The sequence below is a fragment of the Lactuca virosa genome, chromosome 2 (genome assembly GCF_052849685.1).
Source record: "Lactuca virosa cultivar CGN04683 chromosome 2, Lactuca_virosa_CGN04683_v6, whole genome shotgun sequence".
In the NCBI taxonomy this organism is placed as follows: Eukaryota; Viridiplantae; Streptophyta; class Magnoliopsida; order Asterales; family Asteraceae; genus Lactuca; species Lactuca virosa.
This window is the reverse complement of record NC_136427.1, coordinates 184,835,887-184,860,036: the sequence shown is the minus strand read 5'-3', so window position 1 is coordinate 184,860,036 and position 24,150 is coordinate 184,835,887. Positions and strand designations below refer to the sequence as shown.

The following is a 24,150-nucleotide window of genomic DNA, read 5'->3' as shown; positions in this document are numbered from 1 at the left end:
GCTACTTTGAATCGTGTCCGAATCCACCAAAGAAAAAAAAATATCCAAAAAAGTTTGCCATTCCGAAATTTGAATGTCAAGTCATTGAAAGATTCCAAGTTCTAGCTGCCTCTTCACATTTGACAAATAGATTGTCCGTATTTTCCAAAAGAGAAGAACACACATGGCACATAATGTTGGAAATTTTCAAATCATTCTTCGAGAGATTAAGCCTAGTAGGCAAACGATCTAGACAAGCTCTCCAAATGAAGATGTTAATCTTCCGTAACACATACGACTCCATGTTGTATCTACTTCACATGTTGGAAGGTTCAAAACGAATATGGCCCCTAATATTAGTGGCAATCTACATTAGTGGCAATCTACATGAGGCGTTGTGGTACTACAGCTAAAGATATTGCACCATGTTATATATATATATATATATATATATATATATATATATATATATATATATATATATATATTATTTGTAAACATGCTCTATGTTATTATACCCCGGCTAAAAAGATTGTGTCATATTTTTTAATGCCCAAGATATGATAACTACATTGAATATATATTAACAATGTTTGTATCCTCATATCAAAATTTCTGGCACCGCCACTGCCTAATATCTTTAACAGTAAACTTCAAATTATCATTTAAAGACCATCGTTATATATATATATATATATATATATATATATATATATATATATATATATATATATATATATATATATATATATATATATATATAATCCTTATTATCGAGTCTCTAACGGAGATAATGCTTCTTGATTTGGTATCTCTGAAGGAGGAACAATATATATATATATATATATATATATATATATATATATATATATATATTGTTCCTCCTTCAGAGATACCAAATCAAGAAGCATTATCTCCGTTAGAGACTCGATAATAAGGATTTCGAACCAGATATCAAACTAAAAATTAGTTTGATCTCATCTACCTACACATCTAAAGATCGTGGAATGCTTGACTAAATATTTCTTATGCTCGTATTAATTGACCCAACTATTCTAGACCAAAATCCTTGACACGAGAGCAACACCCACCGAACCGATCTCCAATTTGAACTCCATGGATAGCATTTATGAGTTTAACCCATAAGACATTCATTTCATTTACATATCGTCATCTCTATTTTTGTAAAAGCGCAGCATTAAGAGCTTTCAAGGAGCCCAAACCCAACTCACCATTGTTCTTAGTAGCCAAAACCAAGTTCCTCCCAATGAAATTTTCTTTTAGACGAAAAACCACCCCAAAAGAGTTGCACCCGTAACGATTCTAGATGTTTTTTTAACCTGGACCGACATCAAGAACATTGAAAAATAATGCGTCCTCAAGGATCCAAGAACAAAAGTAACAAGAGTGGATCTACTCCGATAATTATATTTTAATGATTATTTTTAAAATAATCGTATATAACATATTAATCTGTTTATTAAAGAAGAATTATAATATGTTTGAATGTCAAGTTGTCAACTGATCAACTTATTCCTCAACTTCTCATCTAAAAAACAAATATTTTAATTAATATCGATTTAATATCTAGATTATATTTTGATTATGACAAAATAAATAAAATTTGTTGTAGTTTTTTAGAGAAAGGATAAGAGTCTTTTTTTGAGTTTTCTTAATTCTCTGTTTCTTTTTAGATAACGTTTAGTAATTTCATAGGAAAATGATCATTTTGATTTGGCTAATAAGTTTCTTTTATTTCTATTCATATCAAATGATATCTTATAGACGTACGTACTAATCAAACATCTTTAATAAATTACATTTAAACCAAAGATCATATAACAAACATTACAAGACAAGTGAAAGCATCTGTCTAAACAAAAAACATTGGCCGTAAGTTATGAAATTGACAAATGATGAAAGAAACATGAGTCCCCACAAGTTAAGCAAGATAGGGTCTCATATTAAAATCTTCTTGACAAAGGTCTTAACGACTCTAAAACAATATCATCTTATAAAATAACCTCAATTAATGACATTTATAATGGAAGTTGAATAAGACCAATGTATTGTCAATTGAAAGCCTCGACCGATCGTAGTGAAAATACGTATATAAAGTCGATAAAAAAAAGTACCCATGGGGTCACGGCTGAAATCGGTTGGATAAATTATCAATGTCCATAATGACCTAATAAACTAGATAAGACTTGCTATTAGCATTATGTCAATATGTCCTATAGTTATAAGTATTTGACCTTTTACTTTTCCGTTGAGAAAGTACCGATCCAATCTTATAACTCTTCTACATCCATGAGTCTACCCAATCTTCAAGGCTTGAAATCATACATATAACCAATGTACGTAGTTGTTTCTATATGTGTTAATACTAACTCCTACTTGCATGACGGAACATGAGTTGGATACATAATTATTTCTTTGACATAATCCCAAGTATGTGAGTAATGGTCACAAATCTTACCATTAATCATGGATAAAGCTAAAGTGGTTAGTTCACAAAGTTGTTGTTAGTGTGATATTTTCAATTAATTACAAGAGTTATAAATATTTATCAAAAATCCTCTTTCAAAAAAAAATATACCAAAAATCAAATTCTTATAAATATCATTCTAAAATGATTATTGAACATATAGATCTTTCAACTTTTAAATTTACCAATTGAAGTTGTTACAATTTAATGGGTTGTACAGATTAAAATATAAAGTCGTACCAAAGATGAAATAATAACATGATAACCTATTAAATTTTAAAGAATAAGTTATATTAAATGGATCAAATATGAACTAAAAATGATTTATTTAATTGATTCTCTAACAATTGGTAAATAAAATTGGATGTGATTTGATTTGTTGTATATGCTACACATACACAATTTTATTTAATAATCCTTGCTTATCTAAATATTATACTACTATCTATCATAAACTTTTATATTTACAACCGACTTACAAGGATGTCACACTTCAAAATGTGTTAGGCATCTCCAACCCAACTTTATTTTGAAGTTTCTGTCATTTTTGGTGTATAAATTTGGTATTAATCATCTCCAACTCAACTTTATTTTTTACACCAACATCGGTGTTATGAATAACATTATTCCAAATTTAAAGTAATATTATTTATTTATATCTGAAATAATGTTGAAGTTAATTTGTTATATTTGGTTGTTCAAGTTTAAATTTATGTTCGTAGTTTATTCTTATTGTTTTTTTTCTGAATTTTTAAATTAATATAATAATATTGTTATATTTTATGTAATAATTGTTTCAAATATATTTTAAAATTTATATTGTTTGATAATTTACATATGGGTTAATGTCGCAAAATGACAACCAATATTAAACAATTTGCTCTTTAAGCCACCTATCTTTTAATTATATTTACTATGTCATCATTACATTATTGAGGTAGATTTCACCTTGGTCACAGTTTGTTCATTTAGGTCTATCAGATATGACACTTGTGTCAAATGTGACATCTAGTATTACAAAATTATCTGATTGAAATGCATTCTAATGGTGTGATGAAAACACAAAATAATAATAATAATTAGTGACCTATCGAATACAATTAAAATACAAATGATTTAAAAGAACAAATTGTATATTATTCGTTGTCTTTGTATGGCATCAACCTTCTAGAGGACAATTGCTTTCAATGTGACAACATTACACTATTGAGAGAGATTTCCACATGGTGAACTAGTATTATCATATATCATTCAGCATGATATAATTTGTCTACAGAACATAACATAACATTGCGTCCAATGTGACATTTAATAATACAGAATTATCCGATTGAAATACATTCTAATGGTATGATGAGAAGATCGAAAAAATAAGTAACTTATTGAATACAATTAAAATATAAATGACAGCAAATTATATATTATTAGTTGACATTTTACGATATACGACATTAACCTTTTAAATATTAAAATGAGAAAATATAATTGTTGTTTGAATGTACGATATAATTATACAAAGATACTCGTGTATTATCTAAGGAATTCATGTATATTATATATTATTAGTTATTTTCTTTAAAAAACTTTTTTAGAATTTCATAAATTCCCTTTCAATTTACTAGCTTTTTACAAATTTATCTAAAAGAATTCTTACAATAACTTTAAAATGTATATTATTAAATAAATATAACCAAACAAATAATTTGTATATAAATAATTAAAATTTAATTGTGATATTAAAACAAACATTGATGTATTTTCATCTGTTTTGAATCAAGCACCATGAGTTGGTTCATGTTTAACAAAAACAAAATAAAAGATTCTTTCCACTAATTCCTTTGTATTCTAAATATCATTACAAATCCATTTCAACCAACAAAATCGCCATCAATGCCCATTCCATCTCCTGCCCTCAGCTTACACACCCCTGCCCGAACTGGTTTTGACCTTCCGGGCAGGTCTACATGTAAGAAATTGAAACTCCGCAGCTGACCTTTTTAAGTTTGACCAAAAAAGTCAAAACAGTTCCACAAACTTAATCCTCTCATATTCATAATTCAAGGATGTATTCCAGGAAGAAGAGGCACGGGTGGTTTTTTCTCTTTTATTTTCTCAACTAAAACCGCTTGAGTAGTGAGAATTATAGCAGCAATTGAAACTGCATTTTGAAGGGCACACCTTGAAACCCTACATGGATCAATGACTCCTGCTACAACAAGATCTTCATATGTATCTGTCATTGCATTATACCCAAATTCCCATTCAAGTTTCTTCATCTTCTCAACCACCACATCACCATCTACCCCTGCATTTGCTGCTATCAGTTTTGCAGGAGCTTGCAACGCCTGTAATCCATCATGCATGTGTAAATGACCATTTTACCCTTCGTCATATATTACTCTGTATACTAATATACTATACAATTGCCGGCGTGGATATATGCTAATAATGAAACTTACAAAAACAGCCCCTGGATTAATGGAATAATTACATGTTTAGTCCTTGAAGTTTTTATATAGTTTTTAATATGTATTAGTTATAGTTTTGGTTCCTGACTCCATTTAGCTTTTAGTTTCAAAATAACTATAGATTTGCCCTCTCTAGTTTTTAATTTCAATAATTACAGTTTCAGTACCTGTAGTTTATAATTTGCAATAGTTACAGACTTACAATTTTGATCCATGTATTTATTAATTTAAGATAGTTATAGTTTTAGTCCCTGTAGTTTTGAATTGTATTAATTACAGTTCTGGCCCTTGCAGTATTTGAATTCAGTAATTACAGTTTCAGTCTCTGTAGTTTATAATTTGCATTAGTTAACAGTTTTGATCCCTGTAGTTAGTAATTTAAGATAGTTATAGTTTTAGTCCCTATAGTTTTGAATTTGTATTAATTACAGTTTTGGCCCCTGCAGTATTTAATTTCAATAACTACAGTTTCAGTCCCTGTAGTTTATTAATTGCATTAGTTAACAGTTTTGGTCCCTGTAATACATGATTAGTAAGTAACATAATCTAGTAAGCTATATCAGTTTTCTTTTTGACTTTTTGACTTTTTGACTTCATGCAGAAAGAACATAGGAAACAGAAACATACAGATGCTATGATGTTGACACCACTTTCTTCATCTGGATCTTCCATTAACTTTTTAATGGAGGGAATTTCCTCAAGAAGATGAATATAAGTGGCCCCACCACCAGGCACAATACCCTCATCCATGGCTGCATACGTGGCATTTTTTGCATCCTCAATTCTTAGCTTTCGATCTTCTAATTCCATCTCAGTGTGGGCCCCTACCTATAACCAAAATTCTTTCACTTCATTCTATATACATTATTTAATTATAATTACTTTCTCACAAATGTAATAAATAAATAAACTGACCTTGATAATGGCAACACCACCTGAGAGTTTTGCAATTCGTTCACTGAGCTTTTTAGAAAGATAAGAACTATCTGTTTCTGAAAGATCTTTCTTTATTTGGGAAATTCTTGCTTTGATTTCAGATTTCATGGATGGATGAGCTACAATAGTTGTGTAATTACTTGTTATAGTTACTTTTAATGCAATTCCAAGCTGATCAGAGGTTGCATATTCTAGAGATAAACCCAAATCTCCAGATAAAAAATCAGCTCCTATTTTAACATGATAAATGTCAGCAGAAAGGTGGCATATAAATAATAAAAACAAGTCTTCAAAATGTAATATATGAAATATTTAAATTGTTAATAGAATTACCTGTCATGAGGGCAATATCTTGAAGTAAAGCTTTCTTTCGTTCCCCAACACCAGGACATTTAACAACAGCAACCCTAAGTAAACCTTGATTTTTGTTAACAATTAGGGTTTCAAGAACTGATATTGAGATATCTTCAGCAAAAATGAGCAAAGGGACACTTAATTGAGTACACTTTTCTAGCAATGGGACAATTTCTTTCACAGATGATATCTTTTGATCGGTTATCAGAACTTTAGCATTTTCAAATTCCACAGATAAATTGTTCTGATTTGTGACAAAATGAGGAGACATGTATCCTTTGTCGATCTGTAGGGAAAGTATTCCTGAATAGACATTAAAATATGAAAATGAAAAAGATAAAAAGAATGTATGAATAAAATATCACAAGATGTATTTCACTTGATACCTTCATTCCTTCTTCAACAATCACAGAAGTTTCACTTGATGAAGATGATTCAATAGAAATTATTCCATCATGACCGATTTTATCAATGGCTTCAGCAATTAAGTTTCCGATAAATTCATCATTTCCAGCAGAGATGGAAGCTATGGCTGTGAACAGGAAGAAAAGAATCTTTAGAGTTTAGAGAATCTCATGGAAGAAAACACTAAAAAGTGGAAGAAATTTACCTTTTATATCATCCCTTTTGCTGATTGGAATCGATTTCCTTTTCAAAACTTTGATCAATTCTTTTACAGTCTTCTCCATTCCTTTCTTTAAAGAAATGGGATTTGCTCCAAATGCTACAGCCAATAATCCAGATTTGATCATTTCTCTTGCAAGAACAATTGCAGTGGTGGTGCCATCACCAGCTAAATCATTTGTTTTAGTTGCAACCTACAAAAAAAATTGAATATTGTTACTGAATACAGAAGGTAATTACTAATTAATGTCTGATTAGCAGAAATACCTCTTGGATAAGCACTGCTCCTGCGTTTTCAATTGAATCAGGAAGCTCTATGGCTTTAGCAATGGTGACACCATCGTTGATAACTTTGAGTGTTCCAGATTCAGAAAGAACAACATTTCGGCCTGTATAGATCAATCACCATAAGTAAGATTATGAATTTATGATAACTATTGATGTAAGATGGAGGTGTGATATACCTTTTGGTCCTAAAGTGACAGAAACAGCATCAGCGAGTTTATCTATACCAGCAACTAAACCTTCTCTGCATTTTTTATCGAAAGAAACTCTTTTTGCTCCTGCTTTAACTACCACCATTCTCTTTGTTGAAACCTGCTTCCTTCTCCATAATACTCCACAAAAGCTTTGTTTTCCAGACCCTTGCTTCAATATTTATTTGAAAAAAAAAACACACAAGTCAAAACCTCAGGAAACCTAAAATTATACGCCAAATCCCGATTCCACAATTAGAATGCGATAATCCCGTTTACAGAAAAAGAATCTGAATTGATGTAAAATTAAACGATATTATTGAGTAAATTGCTGCTTCAAAGGTGGATTATAACTGCGGGCACGTATGAGTACAGTAAGAATAAGACAGAAAGAAGAAATAACATACATGGAGCGAACAAGATACCGGATGGGTGAACAGCGGAGGAGGAGATAAGAGAGATGAAGACATGCGTGGATTGTTTGCTCGGATTTGATCACCAAACGAACCACGGAAAGCGAAGGTTTTCCGTGTTGAAAGAAAATGGGTCGCAATTCGTTCCTGGTGAGGTTTATTAAGGGTTTAAAGAACATGTGTCTTCGCATGAAGTAAGAAAATAGGAAGATGCCGATCAGCGTGTTTGGAATTGGATTAGCGTTGGATTAGCTTATTAGATTATGTGCTGTGAGAATAAGTAACAAGTAAGGGAGATGCTTATTTAGTTTATTGCTAACATAATAAACTGATTTTTAAGGATTTTATACAATCACTTAAAATTAGCTTATTGCGGTGGGAATAAACAATAAGCAATAAACCTCATTTTTTTCCTATCGAAACACCTCCTTAAGTTAATAACTTGATTTTAGAGAGTTATTAAAAGTGAAATTTTAGTCATTCATATTAATTTTTAAAAAAAAATTATTTCAAGATTTTTTTTTTCTGAATACAAAGTAATTTTTGAAAAATATTACATAGTTTGTTAACAGTTATAGCTAGAATGGTTTTATTTTTTACTAAAATCAAAACCGAATAAAAAGATTTGGTTTTTCATCGTGGAAATATCAAACCGTGAGTTTTTTTGGTTTTAGTTTCTCGTTTTGTTTTTCCTATTTCCGTTGCTTTATCCCTCAATAATGTTGCTAAAAATTAACAAAAACGCCAAATTTTCTAAAATATAATAAAAAGGCGTAACTAACACATGTTTATTATTTTGATCTTCAATAAATCGTAAATTCATAATCATTTTTTTTACTTCTAAGATAATTAATCCATTAAAGATATACATAAAATGACATAGTTTTTGGTATTTTACTATTTTAGTTTTTATATATAAAAAACCAAACTGAACCAAAAAAATCGGTTTTCTAAAACCAAAAATCAAATTGTTTCATTTTCAAAACAAATTGTTATTTTTTTTTTCGGTTTTTGATATAGTTTTGGTTTTTTTCACACCCTTGTTAACCATCATCTTCATATTTTCTTCAATCACAAAGCATTTGACATGCCTCATAAATTGAAATCAAAACCTTTTTGAAAAAAAAAATCCAAAAGGTATTTCATATCACCATATCATTTCTTGTGATTGAAGTAAATATGAAGTTAGTGGTATTTAGGGATGTGCAAAAAATATAAATTATAACGTAAACTTTAAAAAATTGGAAATAAAAAACCAAAACATTTTGAAAAAACAACGGTTTGGTGCTGGTTAAAAAATTAGAATAATTATTATACATTTATGGTTTCAATTGAAAAAATAAAATGATAAACCTGCTTTGGCTTGTCTAGTATTATGTTTTAGAAATTTATGTGTTTTTGTTAAACGGTAACAACATTTTTTGGAGAGTGTGGTGGGTCTAATTCTTATTTTATAATTATTAAACTGTAATAGTAATATAAAAAGGAAATTAAAAGTGCAAAATAGTCTTTTTTATATTTTTTATATTTTCCAAGACCAAAATAATATGAATGCAAGGCTAATCTAGGTGATGAAAGAACACTTGAGCAATTTTGGTGAGGGATTTAAGTTGTGATTAGAGAATTTCAAAAATTGGAGGTAAGGGGGTGTTTAGGATTGCTTAAAAAATGACTTTTTGACTTTTAACTTTTCTAAAAAGTCAAAAATTCTAAAAGATGTTTGACATTTGCAAAACAACTTTTGGAAATAATTTTTTGGCAAGAAGGAATTGGTGATTTTTCAAAAGACAAGAAACCATGACCTTTTTGTGATTTTTACCTTCTTACAAGGCAAATTACTTTTAAAAGTCAAATAATATTTGCCAAATATTTTTTAAAACTGACTTTTAACTTTTACTCCCTTAAAAGTTAAAATCAAAAAGTTCTTTTACAAAAAGAACTTTTCACTTTGAAAAGCAATCCCAAACACCCCTAAGTTTATATATATGATAAACTTATAGCATACCAAAGTATATAAATCATGGGCAACTATTATTTGCAAAATTGAGGTAAAGTTTATTCACATGATAAATTTAGTTGCAAAAATGGATATGTCTTTTCATTTTTCAAGTATGTAGTAGAACACTCATAAGAAATAGCAACTGTCTATTCGGTTTATAGAAGAGCAAGAAGAAGCAAAGTTAATCCAAAGATAACTATGATGTGTTAGCAACATTTGTGCCATTTTTTCATTACAATAAGAAATGTATCATTTCATAACATTGTCGAATCTCAAAAACGTTTGATGGATGCATTTGACATACTTGTAAGCAAAACCCCTTTCAAAATTCAAAATTTTCAAACAATTGACAAAAAAACCAAATGCAAACCACAAAGAAACATGCAAATACAAGTAACTCTAGTGCTTATCTTCTTCTTCACAGAACTTTGAATACTGTTTAGAGTCCATTAAAGAGTTCGCTTCATTCGAGTCGCTTATCTCCACTTTTATAATCCATCCATTTTCATACGGACTTCCATTCACCTGAAAATGTAAACAATCTTTTATCATAATTCCATTCAATCTTAAGTTGATTGTTGCAACATTAGATGACTTACCAAACCGGGTTCACCAGTGAGTTGTTCATTTACTTCAACAACCTTCCCGGAAACAGGGGAGTTAATATCACTAGTCGCCTTCACACTCTCAACAGCACCAAAACTGCCGCCCTGAGTCACGGCGGCGCCAACCTCCGGCAACTCAACATACACCACGTCTCCTAAGTGATCCTGGGCATGGTCCGTGATACCGATGGTGCAAGATTTACCCTCCACCTTCACCCATTCATGAGACTCGGCGTACTTCAAATCCTTCACAACTGAAAACAAATTTCATCGAAATGAACATCATCGAATTTCCGGATTTAATTTACGATTTTCAAATGCCCAAATGTAAAACCGACAAATTGAATTGCTAAAGAGGATCTATAATCTATTATCTATATCAACTTCTATGATCCAATTTAAACATCGTTTCTAGAGAATGATAATCGAATAGAGGAATCAAAATCGATATAACATCAGATCAAAAGAAGGAATTGGAAACAGGGAAATAGAAAAAGGTAAAGGCGACGAAGGTGGGGTGATTGATTACCAGAAGCGAAACCTCTGTTGAATGTGGAGATCTTGAGGTATGAAGCAGCTTTTGATGCCCATAATCTCGATGCCATCTCCGTTTTTGTATTATGAATGATTCAGATTCAGTGATTCACCAACCAATCCCCCTTTTCTCTCCTCTCTGCTAATGCCAATACAAAACACAAAAGAAAGTGTTTTGGGGAGTGGGTGTGCAACTTCTCTCATTAGTCTTGTTTTTTATTGTTTCCGGATCACCGACTCAGGGTTGGTGGGTTGGTGGAATATACGAAATTGTTTTTGATTTTTATAAATAGGTGTTGGATGGGGTGTAATATTTGGTTTGATTCTTGAATACTATTATATATACTTAGTTGTGACCACATGGGTTAATTTAAAAAAATGATTAAATATAAATATAAAATTAGAATTACTTGTGATTAGATGACTTAATTTAAATAAAAATGGTTAAATACAAAATTAAAATATTTGAGAACTTTGAATTTATAAGAAAATAAGAAAAAATAATGAAAATGTTTTTATCTTTTAAATTTAAATAAATAAAAAAAATTAATGCACTTTAATTTTGAGAATTTTGAAATTAAAAGTTAAGTTCATTAATGGAATTGATATCAATTTATTACTACATTTATGGCAATTATTACATTAAAATATTATGTGAAATTTAATAAAATAGAAAAACTCATAAAATGACATGTAGAAAAAGATTTAATTAAAAATAACCACAAAATAACATTTGGCAAATTAAATGAGTGTGACAAGTGACAAAAAAACTACCCATAAAATGACATGTAGAAAAATAATTAATTCAAAATAACCACAAAATAACATTTGACAAATTAAATGAGAGTGTGACAAGTGGCAAAAAAAACCTTCATTTATTAGAATACTAGTTTATAACCCGTGGTAACCACGGTTATAAAACTAATTAAACTTTTATAATAAAAAATTATAACTATTAATCAATTATTTTAAATAAGTCATTTTAAATAAATTATTAATTAAGAGATATATCAAATTTTTAAAGTTATTATAACTTCAAATTTAACATATAATTAGAAAATGTAAATTTTAATTTTGAAATGAGTTGCCTAATATATCTAAATGACACATGACATAATATTAATGAGAGTTGTATTAGAGTGACACTTGGCAAAATGAGATTAAAACTATTCATTTATTAGAATAAGTACTACACGAATGTCCGTGCGTTGCGCAGAAACACCTATATAGTTGAAATCTTTACAAATGTATGTTTTTTTTTTAAAATATAACAATAACGTTGTTGTTAAATTTGATATAATAATTCGTATACTAAATTGATGTAATATATTGATTATTTTAAATTATATGATAATATATACATCTATTATAATTGTATAATCTCAACCGTTTGAATGACTTCTACCCGCGAATTATTCATGAATAAAATTAAACATAATATATGGCTTAATGTTATTTATAGTTTTTATTATTGTTAATTAATTTTTTAAAATTTTTTTTCTTAACGTTTTAATTTCTATCATTATAATTATTTAAAACATCATACATTGTTTTTTGATTTTAAAGGTAATAATATATCATTTATATAGAGTTATTTTTAACTATTGTTATTCTAAGTTATTTTAAGTTACTTATTTGAAAACTTTTATCGATTATACAAATATCTTTAGGAAATATTTTAGTTAAACTGATATTATAATTTAGTTTTTGCATTTAGCACTACAATTTATTATTTTTAACTATTCACAAAATATTCATTGGGTTTTTTTAAGTGGAACTAAAATTTATATTTAAGTTGACACTGTAATGTTATATTTAAATTAACAGTTTAAGTATTTTGTTCAAACTGTTCAAAAGCTGTAGCTTTAAATTGATAATGGTTACATACAACAACATATTAAATCTAATAAATTAAGTATAATATGTTAAAAGTTAAAGACATAACTTTATAAGTAGAAGTAAATATATTATTTTAATATTGAAATTTAGTTTATTTATGATTACACTTTAGGTTTGATATTTATTTAACTTTATTAACCAAATTATAATGATTATTAGAAAGACACAACAATTTATCACTTTTTTAACTATTTACAAAATATTATTTGGGTTGTTTAAGTTAAACTAAAATTTATATTTAAGTTGGTCCTGTAATGTTATATTTAAATTTATAATTTAAATATTTTATACAAATTGTTCAAAAGTTGTAGCTTTAAAATTATAATGGTTTACATCCAATAATATATTAAAACTAATAAATTAAGTATAATATGTAAAAAGTTAAAAAAACATAACTTTATAAGTAGAAGTAAAGATATTTTTTTAATATTGAAATTTAGTTTAATATGATTACACTTTAGGTTTAATATATATTTAATCTTATTAACCAACTTATAATCATTATTAGAAAGAGATTGAAAAGTCATGGGAATTTCAAATGAATGCGGTGAAAGGAAATTGCATGTGGAAGTAAAGATATTTTTTTAATATTGAAATTTAGTTTAATATGATAATGGTTTACATCCAACAATATATTAAAACTAATAAATTAAGTATAATATGTAAAAAGTTAAAAAAACATAACTTTATAAGTAGAAGTAAATATATTTTTTTAATATTGAAATTTAGTTTAATATGATTACACTTTAGGTTTGATATTTATTTAATCTTATTAACCAACTTATAATCATTATTAGAAAGAGATTGAAAAGCCATGGGAGTTTCAAATGAATGTGGTGAAAGAAAAAATGCATGGGAGTTTTAGATGAATGTGGTGAAAGAAAAAATGTTTCATTTATAATATAGTATGATATGATGATATGATATATATATATATATATATATATATATATATATATATATATATATATATATATATATATATATACATATATATAATCTCGTGGGATGTTTGAACATGAAACTTTTTGCTTTCATACTTCTGCCACACATTTTTTTACCTTTTGGCAAAATCGGAACCTTCGTTTTATTATTTTAGACTTGGGTCACATTTATTCTTGTTTTATCCATCTGCGGCTCATCTCTCGATTCTTCTCTTGGATTCCACTGCCCCATCTCTCTTCCTCCAATCAGATAGCCGTTCTTATTATTGTATTCCACCGCCTCATCTATCTTCCTCCAATTAGATAGCCCTTCCCGAAACATTTTTTTCTTACTTTTGCAGACACTAAGAATCGTAAGGAAAGTCCAAATCATTGCTACCATTGTCGCCCCCACCACTGTGCTTTGCCTAAAATTTATTTACAGTCGTCGGCTTCTTTTTTCACCCCATCTGTCAGCGAATATTTGTCTTCCAGGAGGGATGTAATCATCTGGAGACAATGATAGTCGAAAATTTGGGCATCAACGCAACGAAAGTATCATGTATATAGGGCTACCTCTCGATTTCCCTAGAACCTACTCGAGGTGATCTTCCTTTACACCAACAGTCAATTTTTTTCTTACTTACTCTACTTCATCCCTAAATTTTTTGTTGTATTTTTTTTAGGTGTACTAAAGCTTTGACTTTGAAGAATTATTCAACAGAAAAAGCAACTCTCAGTTTGAAGGTGTGCAATGTTACAAAATTATCAAAACCATCGGCAAAAGCGTATCCCGTGTGAAAGTTAAGGGCCAGGTGAATTAGGACTCAATCAATCGTATTTGTGAATAATGAATATTAAAGTTTTTCTTATGTGTGTATGTGTATGTTTCTGTGATTAGCTATGTGTTTATTTACAGGCCAGCAAAAGGGAGGACAGTGAAAAGGGGGACCCGAAAGATGAAGTTGTTTGAAGACTCTCAAAGAGAAGTCATGTATTATCATATGGGTATAAATTAAAGCAAATTGCTTATGTTGTTTTTCTCTGTGAATTGATTCTGCCTTTGTTTGTTCACCAAATTTGATTGTGGGGTTGTTTTGCAAATTTTGGAATTTATAGACTTTGGTGATTTAAGCACACATGTCAGTTAGTATAGTCTCCCTAGTTCTATTTTTCCCTTTAATTTGGTGACTTTATTTATGTCAACCCTGTTTACAAATCTTTTGTAGTTGTCTTCTTGGAGACATTTGGTGCACATGGGTAAGTGATACACATAGTAAGATGTATTACAAGTTGTTGATTTTGTGTTCATGTCTGTAATATTTGGGAAATTTACTCACGTGACCTATGTTCTGTGAAGAAGTTAAGAACGCCAACAAGGAAAACAATCAGCCCATCAACCCTTTTTCATCTTGATGTTGACATTTGAAAGAAACTTTCATGATACACACCAACTGCTCGATAAAATGCTTTGTTAAAATGTTTTTTTTTTCAATCTATTATTAAGGTAAGCTTAATTTTGGGCTCACTCTCTATTTAATGAGTACTTTTTCACTATTTTAATGATCATGCTGCTTTTTGTTGTGAAAAGAAAATGAAGTAACTTAAAGATCATTTGTTTTTTACTAACTGGAGGTCATGTCAATGCATTTATATAGAAAGTGAAATTCAGGTTGATCTATATGACAAAGGATGTTAAATTTCTGATTATCGGGTAACTTTCCCATGGAATTTGGTCCTCATGGGAGGTTGGAAGTTGATGACGTGTGGCATGAAACTCTAAAACAAGAGTTCTCTACAAGTATCCACCAAGCAAGAGTAGAACCATCAAAACATGCTAATATTCACTTGTAATTTGTTGTTCATAAGCCTTTGAAATATATACCAAATATATGTTCAAAGGTGCAGCAACAAAGGGGCTTTGTCTAGCATCAAAATGCAAGAGAATGGAGGAGAAGAAGGGCTTGAACTTTCGAAATTTGGCAGCCCCTTTGAGCCTCTCATGCTCACGGTTTTGGGACTCCAAAGAAGAAGAAGAAGAAGAAGCTTGCAAGAAGTGTATCAAAAACCCTTCCATGACCTCTCTTATATAATGGATAAAAAGTGAAAGGAGACCATAAAGTAAAAGGAGAGACAACTTTGTCTCAAGCATGGCAAAAAAAGACCATGCTTGGTCTCCTTACAATTTTCGAGAAAGGCATGCACAAAAGAAAACAAACGTTGTCTCATGGCTAGTTTATATACATATACATGTTATCTTTATAAAAATCAATCATTTTTATAACGAATTCCCAACATATATATATATATATATATATATATATATATCTTATTTTATAAAAAACTATCTTTTATATAAATTGTAACTAGTTTATTAAGATATAAATATGAATATATAAATATCTTATTTTATACAAAAACTACCTTTTATATAAATTGAACTAGTTTATTAAGATATAAATATAACTTATAAATAATCATATTTTATGATATATTTCATAAGTTGTTATTTCTCCAATAAATATTATTTCCATAAATAATAAATTCACAATTAGTAAAATATTATTTTCATGAAATAATAATTTTCCAATCAAATACAAGTGTTGATATATTTATTAATAATCAAATTATACTAATAAATACTCAATTGATGTTAACTTGCTATATGGTGTGACCCTATAGGATCATATATTATTATTAGCAATATCATTCTATAATGACTCGTGGGCATACTAGATCTTTCAATCTCCCACTTGCACAAGACTCATCATAGATTGATATAGATAGTGGTGAACGTCTAGCAACATTTCACTGCCCCCGATAACATATGACGAAGAATGTCATTCATCAACATCCAATTCCCAAAAGCTATAAGCTTCAATTGATGTATTAAGGTAAGTTTATCAATTATCCCTTTGTTACAGACACCCTGTTGAACATGAGCCTTGGATCGCAATCAATCTCATTTGTAATTCAACTTTGGGTAATGCACGTTAGATGTCTAACTCTCAACACATAAGAGGAACAAATCCCATATCGACTACATAAGCCTCTTGCATAGTTCACACCATACCCGAAAATGACTTTTATAACTACCCGGTCAAGGAACAACATTTTGTCATATCAAAGCACAAGACTCCCTACACTTAAGTCCCAATATGTATATCACATGTTAAGGATACAAAGATAATACCTTTTAATCAAGTATCACTCATAACTGCGATCTATGAGATGATCTTGATGTGGGTCTGTTCAGTACTAGTTCTCTGACAAGTACCAATGAAACTTGGTTACAACCACTTGCCTACTTTCATCTAGTGAGAGTCAACCAATCCATTTCATATTAGTCTTACTTCATAATTGCTCTCACAATCATGACCGACTATGAACCTTTAGAATAATAAGATTATTCATGGATTAAACATGTTAATATAGAACACAACAAATATTAATGTAATGATCATATCCCAGTATATCAAAACATTATTTAATAGTTGTTGTTACAATGTTCCAATATCCAAATACTAAATTCAAATCAAAATCTCATTACTAGAATAATAAAGGTCTTATGGCTGAAGTGTGACCACTCATACTTAGCTTAAAAGGAAAGACTTTATTATTGGGTTCGACTAAATTTAATTTGTGTGAATTCTGCGAATACAATCATCTCCATATTTGACATTACACTAAGTATAGTTAAATATTTTGGAGAATTAATTGGTGCTCTTATGTGACATAGAGTTTCTTAGCTTGATTAAGTACACTCTATTACTCACAAAAGATTTCTAGGTTATCCCTGCATGGAAAGATTCAACCTAGTTTTTCAATGATCTAGTTCATCCAATTATATTTGATTTCAACTTCTGAAAAGTAGTGTATTCTTATTTAGTAGATTGTGCTATTTTGTTTTGCTTGTACCTCGTTCCAACTAAACTTACTCTTCATTCCATAATGAAGTCATAATCCAATTATAATTCATAATTATCTATATTTATTTAGAAATCAAAATCCTATGTAACTCTTTACATTAATATTTTATTCTAAACTAATTATCTCATATACATTCTCTTAGCTCTTCTTAAGTACTCTTAGAATGTTGTCACAGTCATCTAGTGACTTAACCATGTATTCAATTTTGTATCTCATGATATGACATAAATGATGGATTCATTTGCCAAACAAATATAATATAAATCATTTTATCTAGCTCAAACTATGTGTTTGGTCCTTTGAGACAGACTCAAGAGGTGTCATGTAACAATGCAAAGAATCATCCAAAGGAATCTTGTATATTGACCGCTTTCAAGATTTTGTCATTTCATGCAAAAGGAATTTTAAAACCTTTAACATTCATCTTTATCTATCTCTTATAGATTTTACATTCTAATAATGTATCTTGTCATTCCTAAGTCCTTCATTTTAGAAATACTTTCCGAATCAAGGTGAAAACCACATTGCATAGTCGGAATGTAATTTCAAATGATTAAGTATGTCTCTTTCATACAAGATTAGGAATATCACTGTCCTTCCACTAGTTCTTAGTAAACACATGCACGTTCTTTTCATTTTCATATAAAAGCATACCTTGTATCTTTATATTAAAATTATTATTCCATCCTTGAGATGTTTGCTTTATATCCACAAGTGGATCTTAAGCCTTACACATTTGGTTAGGATAACATGGATTAAGAAAACCTCCAGGCTAAGCTATATAGATATCTTCTAGTAGATGTCTATTAAGAAAAGCGCTCTTTCTTGAAATCCATTTGCTATATCTCATATTAAGAATATGAAGTTATAGTAAATAATATCCTTGTTGATCTAATCATAGCTACTTGTGAAAAGGTTTGATCATAGTCAATGTCATGAGTATGATAAGGACCATAGTCAATGACATGAGTATGAGAAAATCCTTATACAAAAAGTATTACTAAATGTGTATATGTACCATGTATATATTCTTTCTAGAAGAATCTCTTACTCATTCTAGCCTTGCTATAGAGAGGAAGATTAATCAAGTCCATACTTGATTATTAAACATGGTGTAACACCCCGACTCTCAGGTACAAACTTTCAGTCTTATATTTTCATTGAAAAGGTCGACTCGACGAGTTGGATGCCCTGAGTCGTCGAGTAGGCACAGTTTTGTTCGCGGGTCTTAAGTGACCGACTCGACGAGTTGGAGCTGGAATGAGAAAACCCTAATTTCAGGGTTTGCACCATATTTAAAGGACCTTAAGTCCCTCCCTTAAGCCCTCTTATCACTTGTTGACGGCTAAAAGGAAACCCTAATCGATCTAGACTCCATTATTGAGTGTGTGAGGAGCTAAAGTGTGTTTTGGTGCTTTCATTAAGAGAACTCAAAGATCTACAGGCTTGGATTGAAGAAGAGGAAGTGGATCTGCCATCTACATCGTTTTGGGAGCTAGCCTGAGGTAAAAAGCTTGTAACTTGACCCTTTCATACTTAGATCTCTTTATGTTAAGATTAGGGCCATTTTGGCTTGATTGGTGTTTCATTTCGGGTAATGATCATGATCTGAAGTGCAACTTCAGATCTAGACTTACCTTGGTTCTTATGGTCATAAAGTTTCAGCCTTTAGTAAGATAATGCTGTTGGGTTTTGAGCATTCTAACACTCCTATGGTGTACATGCAACCCTATAAACCTTGGATCTATGTTTTCTCTATTATACATGCAAATATTAACTGTTCCAAGGTTTCATCCTAACTAGCATATTATGAAGCACCTATAATACAAAGTTCTAGTTAGATGACATACCTTTTGATGTAGCTTGATGTCTTCAAGCTTTAAGAGCTTAGCCCCAATAGTGTGGAAGCCTCAAATGGAATCACAAATCACCAAAACACCTTGGAAGAACTTGAGAGAATATGTATGCACACTAAAATCGGCCCACTCTTATTTTCACACACATGTCCAATTTTGTGAGCCAAAGACCCCTTTATATATTATGGAGGATTAGGGTTACATCCATGTAAACCCTAATACCCATGACCTTTCATTTACATAGGATCCATAGGTTAAAAGCTCCATGGACCATCCATGAAAGCTTAGCCCAACCTAAATGAACTTGGCCCATTCCATATATATAAGAGTCCATATTTAATTAGTTCTTTTTGATCACTTAATTAATTCTAAATTAATTCTTGATCAATACTAATTAAATAATATGATTCCATATTAATATATTAGAACTTATAATATATTAATATAAATCATAAATATACTATTCTCAAAAGACTATCCATATAAATTGTGCCGGTGAAGTGCAACCCAAATGGACCATGCCGAGTCGGGTCAAGTACATACCAAATATAGTTATGGACTTAGACATTAATCCAACAGTCTCCCACTTGGATAAGTCTAAAACTATTATTGAGTATGACTTCAAAACCTAACTGGCAATCGTAGCTCTTAAAGCCGCTGTCGAACTCTGACCTTGTCAATGACTTGTCCATTATATAAGGGATCATATATTCCTCCATTCTAGATATCATATGGACTGAGACATGGATTATAATCATTCTCTCTGTCCATTTGTTGTTTCCCGATTTTCGATTTATGATGACTGACTGATTGAACAAATCAAATCAGTCCTGGCTTGGCCAAGCACTCACATGTGTCATCGCTAAATCATCGAGGGGCCCACAGATATCGCTTTTATCCCGAAGTTAAAAGGAATGGATAAACTTCGACTCATATGGCTTGTTCTACTACTTGTTGAATCATACACAAAGGCACGTTTTATAACATCGAGTTACCAAATGCGTTTTCGTGCAATCAATGTATAACCAACTCATAGTAACAACTCATATCTCTAGGTTTGCAGAATATAAGATATTATCGTCTCATGATCACTCGTGATAAAATCCATGAAGTGATTCAAATGAGCGCGGGTTGAGTCCAATACTCAGAACTTATGAGCACTCATGGGTGTTGTAGCACCACTTTGTCCACCAACTTAGACCTCTACAAACCAACCCATGACAGTCTTGATTCATATCTACTTCCAACATATGACCGACTGTGGATGGTTTGAATAACTTAATCATTCAGGAAGAGCGACTTAGTTATTCTGGAAGTCAAAACATGCAAAGTGAAACACAAGAATAAATGAATCAAATATGGTATCAAACCCTATGAATATAAATAAACACTTTTATTTATCACCATACTGATTACTCATTATTCATTGTTTCGGTTTTATCAACTTTATACTTGAATTAAAAACACTAGTTGTCCCATGCTCCAAGCATGTACACTATGTTTTTCTTAAAAAATAGCTTTGCCATACACCAAGTATGCACTCTATGTTTGTCTATGATCCTTACTTTGTGAAATAAACCAATTGAACATAATTTCAATGATTCTAATTTCACACTCCCAAATCCTTATCGAAAAATGTGAGAATTTCAAATTCCTATCATTTATCGAAATCTGTTTAGATTTTAAACTTATATGCACTGACCCTCCTGTAATGAATATGTACAAAGTCACAAAGACTTGTCAACAGTCATTATAAGGTATTCCAATGGAGATCAACTCCATGGAAACTAAGTCTCATATTCAAAGTACATTGCTTTGGACATGCTTCTTGCATTAAGTTTTCTAATCTTACACAGATAACTTCCACCTATGGAGACAAATCCATATTCTCATTTTGACTATCACTTCTGAATAAGAGATGCCTCTTTTCAGAATATGTCAATATGGTCCTTCCAAAATTAACACTATACTTCCAACTGTCCCTGAGCAACCAATCTTTGGTAAACCTCAGATTGTCCTCGACAATTGCTTAATCATTTTAGTCATATCCAATTCTAGACTTTTTCCCTTCTTAATGCCTCTGGGCATTTGAAAAAATTTAGAAATGACAAATATTATAGCACATGCAATCGATCCTGTACCCAAAGCAAATGGTACACGATTCATGATGTCTCACATAAAGACATGATTCTAGACCAGTCTTTTGCTACAATATTTTTATTTGCCATGTTTTCAAAATTTGACTATGAAGAGGGATGCCGTAATCATAATCGAATTTTGAGAACGCAATATATAGAATTTCCTTAAGTTGAACCAATCCAACATGAAATTCATATATATATTCTTGACTAAAGATGATTTAGGTCTCAATCTAAGCCTTTAGAACTGAAATGAAGTATATCCTCTCCCTTAATTATAGCAAAACAACTTTTTCAATCCCTGCAGCCTCACGAATTGAAACTTTTGTTTTCTATAATTAACATTGCTAACTTGCAACACTAACAATAATTATCATGCTCCCACTAACATGATGATTATTAGCATAACACTTATGCTCCCACTAGCTTTGACATGTACTCAGAAATCAGCTGGACTTCTAGAAATCAATACTTTATTGACTTTCTTACCAAAGTTCAGATTTCTGATACGAGATGCTTTGATAAAACTTTATCAAAATCATACACCTTTCCTTAGATAGCATGCATGTGTGTCTAAACAATTTCAGAACTATGAAAAGGGATGCCGTAATCATAGTCTCAATTGTTTAGACCTTTTGCCATCTACTTCAAATCTACTTGGTGGAAGTGTTTCCTCACCATCATTTTCATGAATCGGAGAGAAACCTTATGAACCTTAGATTTTATGGTGTATGTGTTCTTATCCATGTGAATCGTCAAAACCATAGTCACAAGACAAGGATAATGACAAATCCAAACTCATATGGACTGAACTTATGCAATCTTAACTTCTTGCCACCTGGCAGTACAGGGCCTGCCATTGCTTCCAAGTTGTTATGCAACCAATTGAGAACTTTCAGAACTCCTATGCAAAGCCAACTTTAACTGGAATGGGCACAGAATATGTAAACACGATAGGTTATAAACCTCAAGTCGTGTGCTAGTGAACAACCTCAGGTTTTATTCTTGATTAGTTCTTGAAATTCTTTTTAGGATCTTTAAGACTCCCACTATCCTCTTGACATATAAGACTATCTTGCCAAATATTCAAGAGATAGTGCAAATTCTTTATCAAGACAAACACTTCACACAATTGGCCTTAGTTGGTCTTTGTTTTATCCAAAACATCACAACTTACCAATTTCAAATGTACAAGAGTAGGACACTTTTACTCTTACATTTGACAAGTGTTTTAAACCTTTCTTTAAGATATGTCACTCAAGTTACAATCTTGGAGTATGACTCTAAGAATTGTTTTGGAACGAAGTATGACTCATCTTCCTGATCTAACCATTTCAACAATTCATGATTCCTCTTCTTAGTCATAAGAATGCACTAAGATGACCTTTAGAGGACTAATTGTGATATGATTTCTAAATCATTAAGATGATCACAAAATGATACTAAAGTACTCTCCCATCTTTTCAGATTTAAGAAACTTTTATCTTTCTGCCTAATTTGATTCTTCCCATTCGTTCTGCCATACATTGAGACTTTTCCAATGTTTCAGAATTATACTTAAACTTATAAGTATAACCATATTTACTAAACTTTAGTAAATCAAATAGTCTTAACGAGCTTTGTGGTGGACATGACCAGTGCACAAGAATGTGTACTCGATCCCTTTAGTCCTTCACTTGACTCACACATCCATGTGAACAAGTAATTACTCTTGATTTTCCAATGCTTGAAAGTTCTCATTCATCATACTATTCAACTTGCATGATTCCAAGTTTCGGTCCAATTGAAACTTGGGCGATGAGGAACTTTCCTGATTTGGTAAATTTTGACACTACCACAAATGAAAGAATCAAATCCATTTTCCAATATTGCTCTCAGTGGAATCATATAAGCAACAATTTTCCACAAATGCCATTGTAAGGATACTTCAAATAAATAAAATTAAACAATTTTCTTTTATTTTAAAACTTTGCGGAAAAACTTATCCTTACAATCCACATGGAAAATTGTTGTTATCTATTCCTTAGCAATATATCATAACGTCTTAAGCAACTGCTCAAAATTCTGATGCGATCGAAATCCACCTTCACGATCAGAATCAGCATATACTTCCTTTAAGATTTCTCTCTATTCTTTGATTATTAAAACATCAACATGTGACCCAGTCACATCATGTAATGAGGATCTCAGAATAGAACTTAACAGAGTTAGATAATGGGCTCTACCTGATGTAGAGTCAAACTTATTGACTTTAACATCCTTAGGTAAATTTGGCAGCTTTGCAATCAACGCCCCTTCCTTCGGCAAAATAAACATATGGACCCTTTGGTAATAGGACTATCTCAGACTTAGCCTTTCTCTTTACCATTTGGTCAACCGGGTTGACTATGGCCAATCCCTTTCCATTGGGAAGAGAATGCTTTTTCTGGATTTCCAGTGTCACCATTGTCACTGTCCATAAAGTTTTTGGGAAGTTGATCTTCTAATCAAATTTGCTTTACTATCGTTCCAAATCATTGATGATTCAG

The 24,150-nt window shown here is 30.6% G+C and overlaps 2 protein-coding genes across 2 annotated transcripts; both read right to left on the bottom strand.

The window, feature by feature from the left end:
- Nucleotides 1-4,264: 4,264 nt before the first annotated feature.
- On the bottom strand, nucleotides 4,265-7,968 carry LOC145159824 (chaperonin 60 subunit alpha 2, chloroplastic-like). The gene is made up of 9 exons (XM_079078868.1): nucleotides 7,733-7,968; nucleotides 7,314-7,497; nucleotides 7,117-7,238; nucleotides 6,836-7,043; nucleotides 6,612-6,757; nucleotides 6,205-6,511; nucleotides 5,851-6,101; nucleotides 5,563-5,763; nucleotides 4,265-4,812 (listed from the first exon to the last, which is right to left on the bottom strand). Exons 1-9 carry the CDS (start codon nucleotides 7,793-7,795, stop codon nucleotides 4,525-4,527), a joined length of 1,770 nt encoding a protein of 589 aa, XP_078934994.1. The 5' UTR covers nucleotides 7,796-7,968; the 3' UTR covers nucleotides 4,265-4,524.
- Nucleotides 7,969-9,918: 1,950 nt separating this feature from the next.
- LOC145159823 (Single hybrid motif superfamily protein) lies at nucleotides 9,919-11,088 on the bottom strand. The gene is made up of 3 exons (XM_079078867.1): nucleotides 10,872-11,088; nucleotides 10,337-10,596; nucleotides 9,919-10,262 (listed from the first exon to the last, which is right to left on the bottom strand). The coding sequence occupies exons 1-3, from the start codon at nucleotides 10,945-10,947 to the stop codon at nucleotides 10,137-10,139; spliced, it is 462 nt and encodes a 153-aa protein (XP_078934993.1). The 5' UTR covers nucleotides 10,948-11,088; the 3' UTR covers nucleotides 9,919-10,136.
- Nucleotides 11,089-24,150: the final 13,062 nt, after the last annotated feature.

What these genes read in the sequence shown, in the direction of transcription:
- LOC145159824 (XM_079078868.1), bottom strand. Translation starts at nt 7,795, where the DNA reads ATGTCTTCATCTCTCTTATCTCCTCCTCCGCTGTTCACCCATCCGGTA. An exon ending in GAGCAGTGCTTATCCAAGAG is followed by an intron (nt 7,044 to 7,116) that starts GTATTTCTGCTA and finishes TTTTTTTTGTAG; the next exon opens with GTTGCAACTAAAACAAATGA. An exon ending in GTGGTGTTGCCATTATCAAG is followed by an intron (nt 5,764 to 5,850) that starts GTCAGTTTATTT and finishes TTTTGGTTATAG; the next exon opens with GTAGGGGCCCACACTGAGAT.
- LOC145159823 (XM_079078867.1), bottom strand. Translation starts at nt 10,947, where the DNA reads ATGGCATCGAGATTATGGGCATCAAAAGCTGCTTCATACCTCAAGATC. An exon ending in CAACAGAGGTTTCGCTTCTG is followed by an intron (nt 10,597 to 10,871) that starts GTAATCAATCAC and finishes ATTTGTTTTCAG; the next exon opens with TTGTGAAGGATTTGAAGTAC. An exon ending in TCACTGGTGAACCCGGTTTG is followed by an intron (nt 10,263 to 10,336) that starts GTAAGTCATCTA and finishes TTACATTTTCAG; the next exon opens with GTGAATGGAAGTCCGTATGA.